This window comes from Salvia miltiorrhiza, chromosome 1, assembly GCF_028751815.1.
Source record: "Salvia miltiorrhiza cultivar Shanhuang (shh) chromosome 1, IMPLAD_Smil_shh, whole genome shotgun sequence".
In the NCBI taxonomy this organism is placed as follows: Eukaryota; Viridiplantae; Streptophyta; class Magnoliopsida; order Lamiales; family Lamiaceae; genus Salvia; species Salvia miltiorrhiza.
In genome coordinates, this window is record NC_080387.1 from 54,817,244 (window position 1) to 54,830,216 (window position 12,973).

The 12,973-nt window shown below is 37.9% G+C and overlaps 2 protein-coding genes across 2 annotated transcripts; both read right to left on the reverse strand.

Annotated features, from left to right (window-relative positions):
- Positions 1-208: 208 nt before the first annotated feature.
- On the reverse strand, positions 209-3,343 carry LOC130993847 (NAC domain-containing protein 17-like). Its single transcript, XM_057918887.1, has 3 exons — positions 2,882-3,343; positions 1,111-2,304; positions 209-678 (listed from the first exon to the last, which is right to left on the reverse strand). The coding sequence occupies exons 1-3, from the start codon at positions 3,060-3,062 to the stop codon at positions 320-322; spliced, it is 1,734 nt and encodes a 577-aa protein (XP_057774870.1). The 5' UTR covers positions 3,063-3,343; the 3' UTR covers positions 209-319.
- Positions 3,344-4,349: 1,006 nt separating this feature from the next.
- LOC130993879 (NAC domain-containing protein 17-like) lies at positions 4,350-7,043 on the reverse strand. Its single transcript, XM_057918917.1, has 3 exons — positions 6,757-7,043; positions 5,032-6,183; positions 4,350-4,784 (listed from the first exon to the last, which is right to left on the reverse strand). Exons 1-3 carry the CDS (start codon positions 6,935-6,937, stop codon positions 4,429-4,431), a joined length of 1,689 nt encoding a protein of 562 aa, XP_057774900.1. The 5' UTR covers positions 6,938-7,043; the 3' UTR covers positions 4,350-4,428.
- Positions 7,044-12,973: the final 5,930 nt, after the last annotated feature.

Genomic DNA, 12,973 nt, shown 5'->3' on the forward strand with positions numbered 1-12,973 from the left:
CAATATTCTCACAGTTCTCACCATAAGAATTTTTTAGTTGTACCATTTTATATTTGAACATGTGTATTTACACATGCTTAATGCAACTCCAGATTTGCTAAAGCAGCCAAAATGAAAATGGCTACAATTCTACTATGCAAAGATTACACATGCAAACCACGTTCATGTAAGTGCTGTTGGAAATCCTAAGCTTTGCAAAAATGCTGAATATTTCAAAACTGCATTCATATTTCCAATGATGATCCGGCGAGGCACCGGAACAAAAACTCCCTATTAACATATAAATGAATACCACATAATAGTGTTATCCATCAATCAGTCAGGTTCTAATCAGCATCCATAATATAGCACACATTACTCCTAACAAAGACAAAAAGACAAGACCAGATCTAGATTTGCCAGAACTTCTAGAAGTTGCCATGGCATTACCTGCAGTAACATTTAAGTTTCTGGCATTCATTCTTACTCTACCGAAGCTAGACATTCGTTCGAAAGCCCTATTCACCAAAGCACTTTCAGAAGCTGAAGCAGGAGTTGTTGGTATAGACTCCACAAAGGACCAGAGAGCAGAGGAGAACCATGAGTCTGTACCACCATCATCCTGTTTGCCACTTCCATTTTGATTTGCTCCGGCAGAATGATTTATAAAACCATAATTCGGATTTTGATGTAAAACACCTAAACATGGCAAAATCCGCTAATATATTAGTAAACAATCTAAACAAGTTCAATTCAAGAAGAGCTCTTGAAGCTGGCTCAAACTCCCCCACTTTCCACTTGGGCATAAGAGTTTTCACCATCTTGAAGATGACATGGTCTTCCATACCATCCATCTGACCAAGAGCTCACTCTTAGATTAAGTAGAATAAGAGAGTAAACAGTGTGCAAGTCATGACAAAATAAACAAAGTCATAGATGCTTATGCAGCAGCTTAATGAACAGGTATAGATTCTTTTGTAGCAGCTCATAATTAATAGTCATACATGCTTTTGAAGCACATAAAAAATGCAGTCATAAACGTTTCTGTAGCAGATCAAAATGTAGAAAGCCATTGATGCTTCTGTAACAGTTCAAAAATTTCTTCAGTATGGATTCCACTAATATCAGTACCTGAAGTCGATGGAGGAACGAATCCCTGATTTGTGTGTGCCTCGGTTACGACACTGCAACTTTGGCCGTCAGTGCTCATCTCATAGCTGATTCCGTCGGAATTGTTAAAGTGTTGCTGAAGAATGCAGGTTGTAGTATTCTCAACGTTGTTCATATAGCAGCTTGAGGTTGGATCAATAGCTCCATTTCTAAAGCTATTCGTGTATGATTGAGATGTCTGCCTGGACTCATCAGGCCCCGCATCACAAAGAAAGAGGGGTGCATCTTGAAACAGTTCAAGCTCGTGCAGACAATCCAAATCATCAAATGGAAACTCATCCATATCTTTAACCAGTTCACCAGGGTTTTGTGCAGTTGGATCTGGGCCCAAATCATTCAATTCGAGAAAATCTTCGAGGAAGGTCTCATCAGTGGCACGAGAATTTAGCACATTAGCAACTGGGGCAGAAGAAACCTCAGGTGCGTCGGTAGTCTGGAATTGAGATGTGCCCGACTGTGTGAGGTCAAAACTAGTTGCTAGAATAGGTTGCTGTAAAAATGGTTGGGGAACTGCCAAAGAAATGTCCCTGGAGGATTTGCCAACCAACGAACTATAAGTTTCCTCACCAGCAAACTGATCTAGATTAAACTCATGATCAACGACTGGTGGCTGAACAGGGAGGGGCTCATCTACAATTTGGTTCATGATTTCCTCAAGATAATCAAGTGAGGAAAGGTCTTGAAAATCAACCAATTTAGTAATATTGGCAGGAGGTGTTTCATTAACCGGATTCAGTATAATTTCCTTCTCAATTGGAGATGGTACTTCAGCTTCGTCATCAGCCCAGTCCTCCTCCCTAAACGGTGCACCATATTGCTCACCATTTTTGGGACCAGGCCCACTTTTCTTGTAGACCTTGTACAGCACAAAGTACTCCGTAGCAGCCTGGCATCTTTTCAGCTCTTCTTCATCCATGGTGTATTCGTGCATCACCCAATCCGTGCGCTCTCCTTTAGGTGCACGACCTCTATAGAAGACCAGAGTCTTCTTTAAACCAACAGCACGAGCACCACATGAGATGACACGGTCCTTCCCAGTTGCTTTCCAATATCCATGCCTTGTTGCCCTATTAGACCTTGCTCCATTTGGGTATTTCCTATCCCTTGGACTAAAGAAGAACCACTGCCTATCACCTGTTTTCAGTTTCGACAGCCCTGCATTTCAGCCATGTAAAAAGTCACTAAGCAGCACAATAATGAAGAGAGCGAATTTTGCGACAAAGAACTAAAGATCAGAAACCAGCTGTCCAACTCAATACATGCAACCCTATGCTAAGATTGCAATCACACATAAAATCCCAAATCTCACAAAAGCAAATATATAGATCCATGGTTTGGACATTTTTCCAGTGATTACAAGTTCAATTATACACAAACAGCCTTCCGAAATACATGCATACAATGCAATTGGACTAGAAACAAACTAAACAACATAAAGAGAAAGAAAGCAAAAAAACAGCCATCATGAAAAAGGAAAACAAACCAATCCACATGGACGGTTGACTTCAATTACAATCAGCATTAACATTTAACACCAAATCTAAATCGCAACAAACAGAACAATCAAGAACACATCATAAACCCTGAAGAACAGTTGATCAGATATCTGACCAAATCAAACATAACAAGCCAGTCTAACAAATAATAACCTAATCCAGTATACTCGTAAACAGACGGTCAACGATGAAATCAAATCCAAAAAAGGGGGAAATTATTGAGCGATAAACCTTACCAGGTAACTCCTCGGGATCCCACTTGTAAACATCGGTCTCAGCGATGACGTCGAGAAGATGGCGCTGGCAGCAGATCTTCCGCTTCAGATAGTAAAGCACGAGCTCCTCATCAGTCGGGTGGAATCGGAATCCCGGCGGGAAAACATTACCGTCGCCAGAAATATCCGATTTCACCTTCATATTACCACTGAATAACCCGGAAAAAGGGGGGGAATGTTTGTGAGGCTTCAGTGTGTGTGGTGTGCGTGTCTGAGATTGAGAAAAACCTAGCAGAAGGGGGGAATTGGGCTAGAAAGAGGAGTGGCGGAGAAGGAAACCAACTCTTCTTGGGTCAATGAGATAGATATTAACTAATCAAAAAAGAGAAGTCGAAGTTTCTTGGAAACTTATGGTAAGGAATTTTGATAGGCTGCGAGTGAAGTGCACTGTGCTTCTTGTGGGGTTTAGTTGACTTTATTTGTTGACTGAGCTTCACCTTTTGCAGAGTTTATTTATTTATTTCCTTCTGTGATTGGTGTGGAAAGGAGGTTCCGTCGTCGACTAGGAGACTACTAGTACTCCCTCCGTCTGATATGAGCTTTTTGTAAATATTATGTGTGAATGAGGTAAAAGTATAAATGTATATGTCATAAAATGAAAAGACCACATTTATTGTGGACGGACGAAAATGGCAAAAAGACCACACTTATCGTGGACGGGGGGAGTATTATGAATTTAGAGCTTCTAAAATATATGCTTCCTCCGTTCCATTATTGCCGTGCTTCCAAAAAATATACTCTCTCCATTTTATTATTATTATCGCAAAATTTTATATGCAAAAATTAAGAAAAATATATAAATTAATAAAATGTGATATGATCCACACTTTATGAAAGGTTAAATTTTACCTTTCATAGAAATAAGACAATAATAATATGAAAATGAGAAAATAATAATGAGACATTCCCAAAATGGTAAATGGAACATGGGACATATGAAGTATTTGGCTTTGATTTAAAAGAAACGATAAATTTACTTTTATTGGAAAATATTAGTTGATTATTCATCGAAGTGTTTAATTGTGTAAGACGTCTTACTGATCATAATCCATAAGATATGGATATCAATAAAATTAAAAAATATACGATATAAGTATATGAATTTAGATCTAACTCCTGATCCATTTTACAAATTTTGAGTTAAAAAGAAAATTTTGATATTATATGCTTCAATCACAATTGCAAGTCTTAACTAATGTCTCAATTTGAAAATAGATAGTATTTATTTAGCGAAATACCACCAAACTACAATGTTTGTAGTATTGTGGTAATGCTTTAAATTGGAATCGATTAATTTACACCATTTATCCCAATAATAATTGAAGAGTATTGTGGTGGCTTGGCTTCTATATACTAGTCTTGTTATGCACTTAGTTAAATGAAGTGCAACATACTTTGCCAATATATCGCAATTCAAAAGATACGGATATTTTCAAAACTGCTTTTGATTTACCAAAGATTTTCAGCAAATCAATGAGGCAAAGTTCTATTTACATATTCTACGAGAGCTATGAACACAAACCAATAACCCTCTTTGAGATTCCAGTCAGTAGCCATAGAATAGCACAGATTACTCCAAGTATAGAAAAACATAAGAAACCAAAGCTAGATTTGCCAATTTTTCTTGAAGTTGCAGTGTTTCTGACATCAACTCTTACCCGACTTAAGCTACACATTTGTGTGGGTTCACACGCCCCATTTACCCAAGGACCTTCAGAAGCTGAAGCCGGGCTCGTCGGTATAGACTCCAAGAAGGACCAAACGGCAGAGGAGAACCATGAGTCTGTATCATCATCCTGCTTGCCCCTCCCATTTTTGTTTCCTCCATTTACAAAACCGTTGTTTTGGTTTTGATACGGAGCACCTAAACACGCCAAAATCCACCAACATTAGTAAACAGAGTGTTACAACTCTAAAGAGCTCTCGAAGCTGGTTCAAACTCCCCCCGTCTCCAGTTGGGGAATGAGAGTTTTTCACCGCCCTGAAGATGACAAGAGCTCTCTTCGATTGGTGAAAGAATAGAATAACTGGCATGCACATCATCAGAAAATCGCACAAAACCATAAATATAGTCGAAGCAGCTCAAGAATTGCTCCACTGGGAATCCCTACCTGAAGTTGATGATGCATTGAAGTCCTGATTAACTTTAGATGTGGACACTACACTGTAACTTGGCTCACACCTCCACAGCTGAGAGCTCGCTCCATCTAAATTGTTAGCTTCTTGCCGCATTAAATAATTTTGAGTTGTGTTGTCAAACCTATTCATATATGAGCTTGAACTCGGGTCCATGACTCCATTGTCAAAGTTATCCACGGATGACTGAGGAGCCTGCCAGGGTTCAACAGGCTCAGAAAGGAAAGAAGAAGCATCTTCATACAGATTGTCCAAACCATCAAAATCCTCAAACTGCAGGCTCCCAAAATAATTCCCCCAGTTATCATGACTTCGTACATTCGGATCTGAATCTAGATCATCCATTTCAAGGTAATCTTTGAGGAAGTCCTCCTCAGTCACATTAGGATCTTCCATATTGACGAATGTGGCAGAGGAGGGATCAGGCGCCACTTGTGACTGTAATTGAGTTGTCTCTGAAAGGTCACAATGAGCTGGATGAACCACTGGTACAGACACATCAACAAAAGAATGGTGAATTAATGTACTCTCGGTCTCCTCACCAAGAAACTGATCCAGAGCATACTCGCGATCAACAATCGGTGGCTGAACAGAGTCGGGCTCAGTTGCTATTCGGTTCAATACTTCCTCAAGCTCATCTAATGAGGACGGATGCTGACAATCAACGGTTTTAGTATTATCGACAGGCATGGTTTCGTGAGCTTGCTTTATTGGTTTATCTGGCTCAAGGGGACACTGAACTTCAAGATCCTCGTCCCACTCCTCTTCCCTAAACGGCGCACCATACTGCTCACCATTTTTCGGACCAGGCCCACTTTTCTTGTACACCTTGTAGAGTGCATAGTATCCCTTAGCATCCTGGCATCTTTTAAACTCCTCCTCATCCATGGTATATTCATGCATCACCCAATCCGTGCGTTCTCCTTTAGGGGCACGACCTCTATAGAACACCAGAGTCTTCTTTGTCCCAACAACACGAGAACCATATGAGATGACACGGTCCTTCCCAGTTACCTTCCAATAACCATGCCCGGTCGCCCTATTGGACCTCCCTCCCTTTGGATATTTCCGATCTCTAGGACTGAAGAAGAACCATTGTCTGTCACCAGTTTGTAGTTTCGACATCCCTGTGCATCACAAAGTGAAAGTCAGTAAATCATGCCATCAAGAAAAGTAAATAAACTACCAAAAACTCATTCGCATGAATGCTATGCACACAATGAATAAATGATACTCATAGCACACAGTAACAATGGAAAAGTTGGGAAGTGACAATAGACACATGTGCAAATACATTAAGCTACACGACACACGAGGTCATTAACACAGTTCACGTCACAATTTAGAAAACTTATACACTGTTAATTTAATCCAGATTCGATTGATTCATTCCTATTTCCTAAGGCCTATTAGACTAAGTTCTGCGTCGTATTCATCACAAATTCGCAATAAATCAAATAACGAAAAAAAAAAAAAAAAACAATAATCCTTCCTGGAAAAGTAAACAACACACAACTCTGCATTCAACTAATCGGTAAGAAAATCTCACAAGCACATTCATAACAAATCAAGAAACTGAAATATTCCCTCAAATAGAACGCAGAGCCCTACTAAATCAATTAATGAGAGATCAACAACCAGAAACAGTAAAATAAATGCTTCCAATCAAGAAACACCAAGATTAGGAATAAGAACCCTACCAGGCAAATCCTCGGGGTCCCACTTGTAAACATCAATCTCAGTGACGACGTCGAGACGGTGTCGTTTACAGCAAATCTTCCTCTTGAGATAGTAAAGCACGAGCTCCTCGTCGGTGGGGTGGAATCTGAACCCCGGAGGGAATCTCTTCCCGCTGACGAGGAAATCGGAATCCAGCATCATCACCGAGGCGAGGGAGAATGGGACAAGGTTTTGGGTTTTTGAGAGTGGTTTTGGGAGAAGGGTAAGAAAAGAGTGAAGAAGCGTGGTGGACAAGTATATAAGGAGAGAGATGCCGATTTGGTCAAATTTGGAGATATATACATTAAACTTAATTAACCGATCTGCTTTATACGACGAAATTTGGAAAATACCATAAAATAGAAAAGGAAAGAAAATGTTGTAGGTGGACAGAGAAGTCTAGAGGGACAAACATTTTTTTATTTTTTCTGAAGTGACAAATATTATTAGGATTTTATAAAATTGGAAGGTTTTGAATTTTGATATTTTATGAAAACAAAATTTTTATAATGGTTCTTTAAAAAATACTCCCTCCGTCCATAAAAAAACTTTCTAAGAGAGAGTGGCACTGGTTTTAAGAAAAAATATTGTTGAGTGTATTGCGAGTGGATAAAAGGTAATTGAGTGTATTGGGAATGGTGAAAATGTGTTATAATTAATATTGGAGTTGTGAAAAGTGAAAAGTAAGAAGATTATAAGTGGTGGAGTATAGTCCAAAAATAGGTAAGAAGTTCTTTTGTGGACGTCCCAAAAAGAAAAGATAGGAAGTTCTTTCGTGGACGTAGGGAGTACATAATAATTGCTTTTTATTATTGAAATTTTTTTGCAAAATTTTAATTGTATTTTATATATCTATGTTTCACGACGTATCTTTTGGAATTAATTGATTATAAATTCACGAATAAAATTTTGATTTTTCCCGACTATAATTTTTTTAAGCAAATTAATTATATATACATATAAAAATACTCTTTCCGCCCACAAAAGAACTTCCTATCTTTCCTTTTTAGAACGCCACAAAAGAACTTCCTACCTATTTTTGGACTATACCCCACCACTTATAATCCTCTTATTTTTCACTTTTCACAACTTTCAATATTAATTATAACACATTTTCACTACTCTCAATACACTCAACTACCTTTTATTCACTCTCAATACACTCAACAATAGTATTTTCTTAAAACCCGTGTCACTCCCTCCTAGGAAGTTCTTTCATCGACGGAGGGAGTATATATTATGTTACACACTATCTATCTCCCCACTTGAAACGTCTTATTTTTATACTCCTATTTGGGTTATCTCACTTGAGATGTCCTATTTTATTTTGGAACATTCAACAAATAACAAATAGTGTCATCAATATAATTTATAAATTACACAATATATCACAAAAAAAAATTATAAAATCCCTAAAAATTTACTTTCTTTTTCTAACTTTATTATAAACAACTCATTTTATAGCTAAATCATCTACATACTATACTCGTGCACAAAAGAAACATGGTGTTTCATGTGGTACTAAGAGCATCCGCATTGAGATTACATGATAGTCTACTTGATTAGAGGGGACGACATTGAGTAAAGAGGCCGCATTGGGATTACATGATAGCCTACTTGATTTTTTTAGTTTTGATTTTTATGCTTTTCATTTAATTTTAATTGCTCAAATTTAAATAACACATTTTACTAATAATTAAATTTCCATTAAAATAAAAATCATAAAAATTACATTAAAAAAAAAACTTAAAAACATAATTAAAATTACATAAATTGAAATCATACTCTAGATAAGTCCATGACGCTTGAGCATTTCTTGGACCATGTACTCGTGTCCCCTCCTTCGTGCATCGCTCATATGCGTCGTATCCAAGTTGAGGAGCTGCATATCGAGCTCCTTCTCCTTGAGCTCATTCTCATTCTTCCTGAGTAGGAGATCCTTCTCTTTTAGCTCGTTCTTCTTGGTGTACTCGGCGGTGATTTTTTCCAAGTTCTGGTCGGATCGCTCCAATGCCTCTTTGTATTCCGATGGTTGCTCGAAGCTTGCCGCCTTCCCCTTCGCCGCTCTCGCCGCTGCCTTGTTTCCAATCGACCGGGAATACGAGATCTCCTCGCCCGACGTCGAGGTGGTGAAGCCGCCCTCCTCTGTAGTCTTCGTCCTCTTGGAGGAATGCACGTCTCCCTCGAAGTACATCGACTTGAACTTGTGGTTGACACGGAGAATTTTTCACGCATTCCAATGGTTGAAGGCGGCCTTATTTGGGCTCCGACTTTTGAAGAGGATTTGGGCCTTGTCCCGGAGCATATCGTCATAATGGTCGGAAGGCCACCGGGTGCGTGTCTCCATCCAAATACTCTCCCAGAGCTGCACATCTTGGCTCACTCGGGCCCAGTGCCCTTAAATTTAGCGGTGCTTGAGGTTGGCGCCGATGAGGGGGTTGACACGGTCGACAATCCGTGTCATGTACGCCTCCCCCTTTTGATCGGCCCCACAGATGGCGTCGTTGGTCTCCTCCGTCCCAATTTGGATGATGAGGTCCGTCTCCTCGAGGGTGTAGGTATGACAGATAGTCCTTCCTTCCTCCGCCGCAGCCGTCGTCTGCTTGTCATGCTTGATCTTGTAGGCGATTTCCTTCCTCCAGCTGCCTTTCTTCGATTTGGCGGCACTATGGGCTGCCGGTGGCTCCTCCTCGCTGATTGGAGGATCATCCCCCAAGTTACATCCCTCCATATCGGGATGATAGTCGCCGTAGAGATTGGGGCACCAATTTAGATTATAGTAGTTTGGGATGTGTGGATCCATGGAAATTGTAGAGAGAGGAAGAAGATTGAAGATGGTGGAGAAGAGATGGTAGAGAGACGAAATGGTGGAAATGAAAGAGGAAGAAAGGGAAATTTAAAGAAGAGAGAAAAAAAATAAAAGGAAAATGTCAAACGGTCAAATGGACCGATTTAAAAAAAATGGAATATGCCAAAAACGGTCAGATTTTTTAAATTTGATTTTTTTTTCCGGCGCGTGCATAAAGCTGCAATTCCCCCTACCCGTTCTATCGTGCATCCATCGAGTAGGAAGGGGCTGCATCACCCTACACGATGCCGCCTCTACTCGAGTAGGCCGCATCGTGTAGAGCGATGCAGATGCTCTAATGAAGGAGTACTTTATTATAAGCATCACTGTCGTTTAGCTCATGTTAGGTCCTCACTTAAGTGAAGTGACCCGGGTTCGATCCCTCTTGGGAGCGAATTGGAGATTGGAGATATAAGGTGGATTTGGTGAATGGAGAGATAAGGTGGTTCTTGGAGTGGATGGAGAACTAATTCTAACATCTAACATGACTTTGCCCGATCAAAAAAAAAAAAAAAAAAAAAAAAGCATTAGATTTTTTATTTTATATAATTATATTAATACCTCATAAATTGTTATTGATATCATTAATTTATAATTTACGCAAAAATTGAAGTTTTATTTGTTTATTTTTCTTATAATTTAAAATAATTAATAAAAAAATCGAGCTTTGATTTTTATGTAATTTATAAATTTAATTATGTAAATAATAATTTATGAAGTATTGTAGATGAGACCCGACAAGGAACTCTGTTATTGCTTCGACGCCACAAAAATGTCGCTTTGAGATGTCCACAATAAAACTACATACCTATTTTTGGATTATATCCACCACTTATGAATACATCATTTACTACTTTTCATCTTTTCATCATTTCTAATATTAATTAAAATACATTTTCACCACTCTCAATATACTTAACAACTTTTTGTTCACTTCCAATACACTCATCAATATTTTTCTAAAACTCGTGTCACTCCCTCATATGAAGTTGTATCATGAACTAATGAAGTAGTATTATAATAGCAATTATGAGATTGACATAGAAACTTGTGCCCGATTTGTATTCCGACATACGGCAGAGCAATTTACATTAATATTAATCAATTTGCAATATCAATTTAATTATGTCACCCAAAAAATAGTTGGGTTAATTACGTTAAAACTCATGAACTTTAGGCTGATTTTCAACTTTTCTATGAACTTTATTTTTTGTCTACAATTCCACCAGTTTAATGACTCGTTCAATTTTTCCACACTTTTGAGCTTAGGTGAAGTACCGAGCTGATATGACGCCTACGTGGTAGTACCTAATTGACATGGCGCCTATTTGAACTAAAAAAATTGACACTTGAAAACAATAAATAAAAAAACAAAAATAAATAAATAAATCCATCCATTCTCTTCCCTCCTCATCCAAGTCCGGTGAAAGTCCACCAAAGGACCGCCGACCTCCTCGCCTACGCCGCCGGCAGCTCCGTCGACAAAATCAATGACGACCTCTTCATCATAGTCGTAGTTCCAATCAACTAGAACTTATTGTTCTCATAGCCAAATCTGGCCAGCAGCTTCTTCGTCTACGTCGCAACGGCCCTTCCCGTCTGCGACACCACCTACCATTGTTGTTGTTGCTGCTCCACCAACTATTTTAAATCTCCCAAATTGAGAATCACCCCTGCCAATTCCTCCATTTTCGATGCTATCTGGTTCTTGTCGGCTAAAAGTTCATTTTCCATTGACACAACCTCAACATTCTTCAAATTCCCATCACCCACAAATTCCTTGTTCACTATCTTCCTCAACAATTCCTTCACCACTGCACCGCCTCCGGCTCCAAATCGCCCACCAAAATCGGGTTCATTTTCCTGCTTCTTGACATTATCTCCAATACCTTTTTCAATTCTTACCCCTTCAAAGTCCCATCCTGGCCAGCGTCGCCATGCTGCAGCCATGGATTCAGGTAGACGTTTCGATTGAGTAGCACAACAGTCAGAGCGGTTAATTGGTCGGGATTCGGGAGCAGTCTAGGTTGAGAGAGAGACTAAATGACGTTGTTTAAACCATCCAATTAAACGACGTCGCTTTATTCATTCACCGACAATTCTATGTCATATTTTTGGCAACTTCAAATGTGTCATGTCAGCTTCTAATTTGGGGATTTAAGAAAAGTGTGGAAAATTGAACGAGTCATTAAATTGATGGAATTAAAGACAAAAATGAAGTTCATGTAAAAGTCGAAAATCAGCCAAAAGTTCATGAGTTTTAACGTAATTAACCCTAAACAGTTATATTATTATTATTATTATTATTATTATTATTATTATTATTATTATTATTATTATTATTATTATTATTAAGTTTGACAAATAAATAAGATTTTCAAATAAATAATTTTTGGTGGTACCTTTTTTATTTTAGTGGTTATAAATGTTTAGATTATTAAGATATTACTTAATATAAACATCAAATGAAAGTTGAGAATTGAATATGCACTCGTATAGCCATATTGGAGATTAGAACCCAATATTTGGCCTTCCAATCTTAAAAACACAAATTTCGGCCTTATCTTTTGCAATTTTGGACTGTATTGCCCTTAATTTAGACAGACCGGATCGTTGTGTGCGGGTTCGGGTGGTACTTTTGGCACTAATGTTATAATTTGTGCCAAAAGTACCAAATTACTTAGGACAAAAAAATATCAAGTAATTTGATACTTTTTGCACTAATATTGTCATTTGTGTCAAAAGTACCAAATTTGTGGCAAACTTACTAAATTACTTGATTTTTTATTTTATTTTATTTATATTGGTACATTTGACATATTTGTGGCAAACTTACTAAATTACTTGATTTTTTATTTTATTTTATTTATATTGGTACATTTGACATTAATATTCTCATTTGTGCCAAAAGTACCAAATTACTTAATATTTTTTTGTTTTGCTTTATATTGGTATTTTTGACACAAATTATAACACCAGTACCAAAAGTACCACCCGAATTCGTGCGCCCAATCCGATTCGGTTCTTCCAACTTAAGGGCAATACAATTTGAAATTGTAAAGAATTATCGAAATTTAATTGTATTTTTAAGATGAGAGGACCAAATATTAAATTTTATTGTTCAATATGATTATCTCAAAAGTTAGGCTCATGGAAATTTATAAATTGTAATCAAGAAACGATAATAACCTTAGACTGATTCTTCTATACCACCAACTATTATTCGATTTGATTTAGAAAATATGTTGATTGAGTTAAGATAACAAAATAGACATTTTAAAAATATACTAGAATTCACTTGAATGTTAATTTGCAGGAATTTCCAAAAAAAAAAATGTTAATTTGCATTA

Coding starts and splice junctions, on each gene's coding strand:
- LOC130993879 (XM_057918917.1), bottom strand. CDS start 6,937: ATGATGCTGGATTCCGATTTCCTCGTCAGCGGGAAGAGATTCCCTCCG. Junction 6,184..6,756: donor GGACCCCGAGGATTTGCCTG/GTAGGGTTCTTA, acceptor TGTGATGCACAG/GGATGTCGAAACTACAAACT. Junction 4,785..5,031: donor CAATGCATCATCAACTTCAG/GTAGGGATTCCC, acceptor TGGCGTGTTTAG/GTGCTCCGTATCAAAACCAA.
- LOC130993847 (XM_057918887.1), bottom strand. CDS start 3,062: ATGAAGGTGAAATCGGATATTTCTGGCGACGGTAATGTTTTCCCGCCG. Junction 2,305..2,881: donor GGATCCCGAGGAGTTACCTG/GTAAGGTTTATC, acceptor GCTGAAATGCAG/GGCTGTCGAAACTGAAAACA. Junction 679..1,110: donor CGTTCCTCCATCGACTTCAG/GTACTGATATTA, acceptor TGCCATGTTTAG/GTGTTTTACATCAAAATCCG.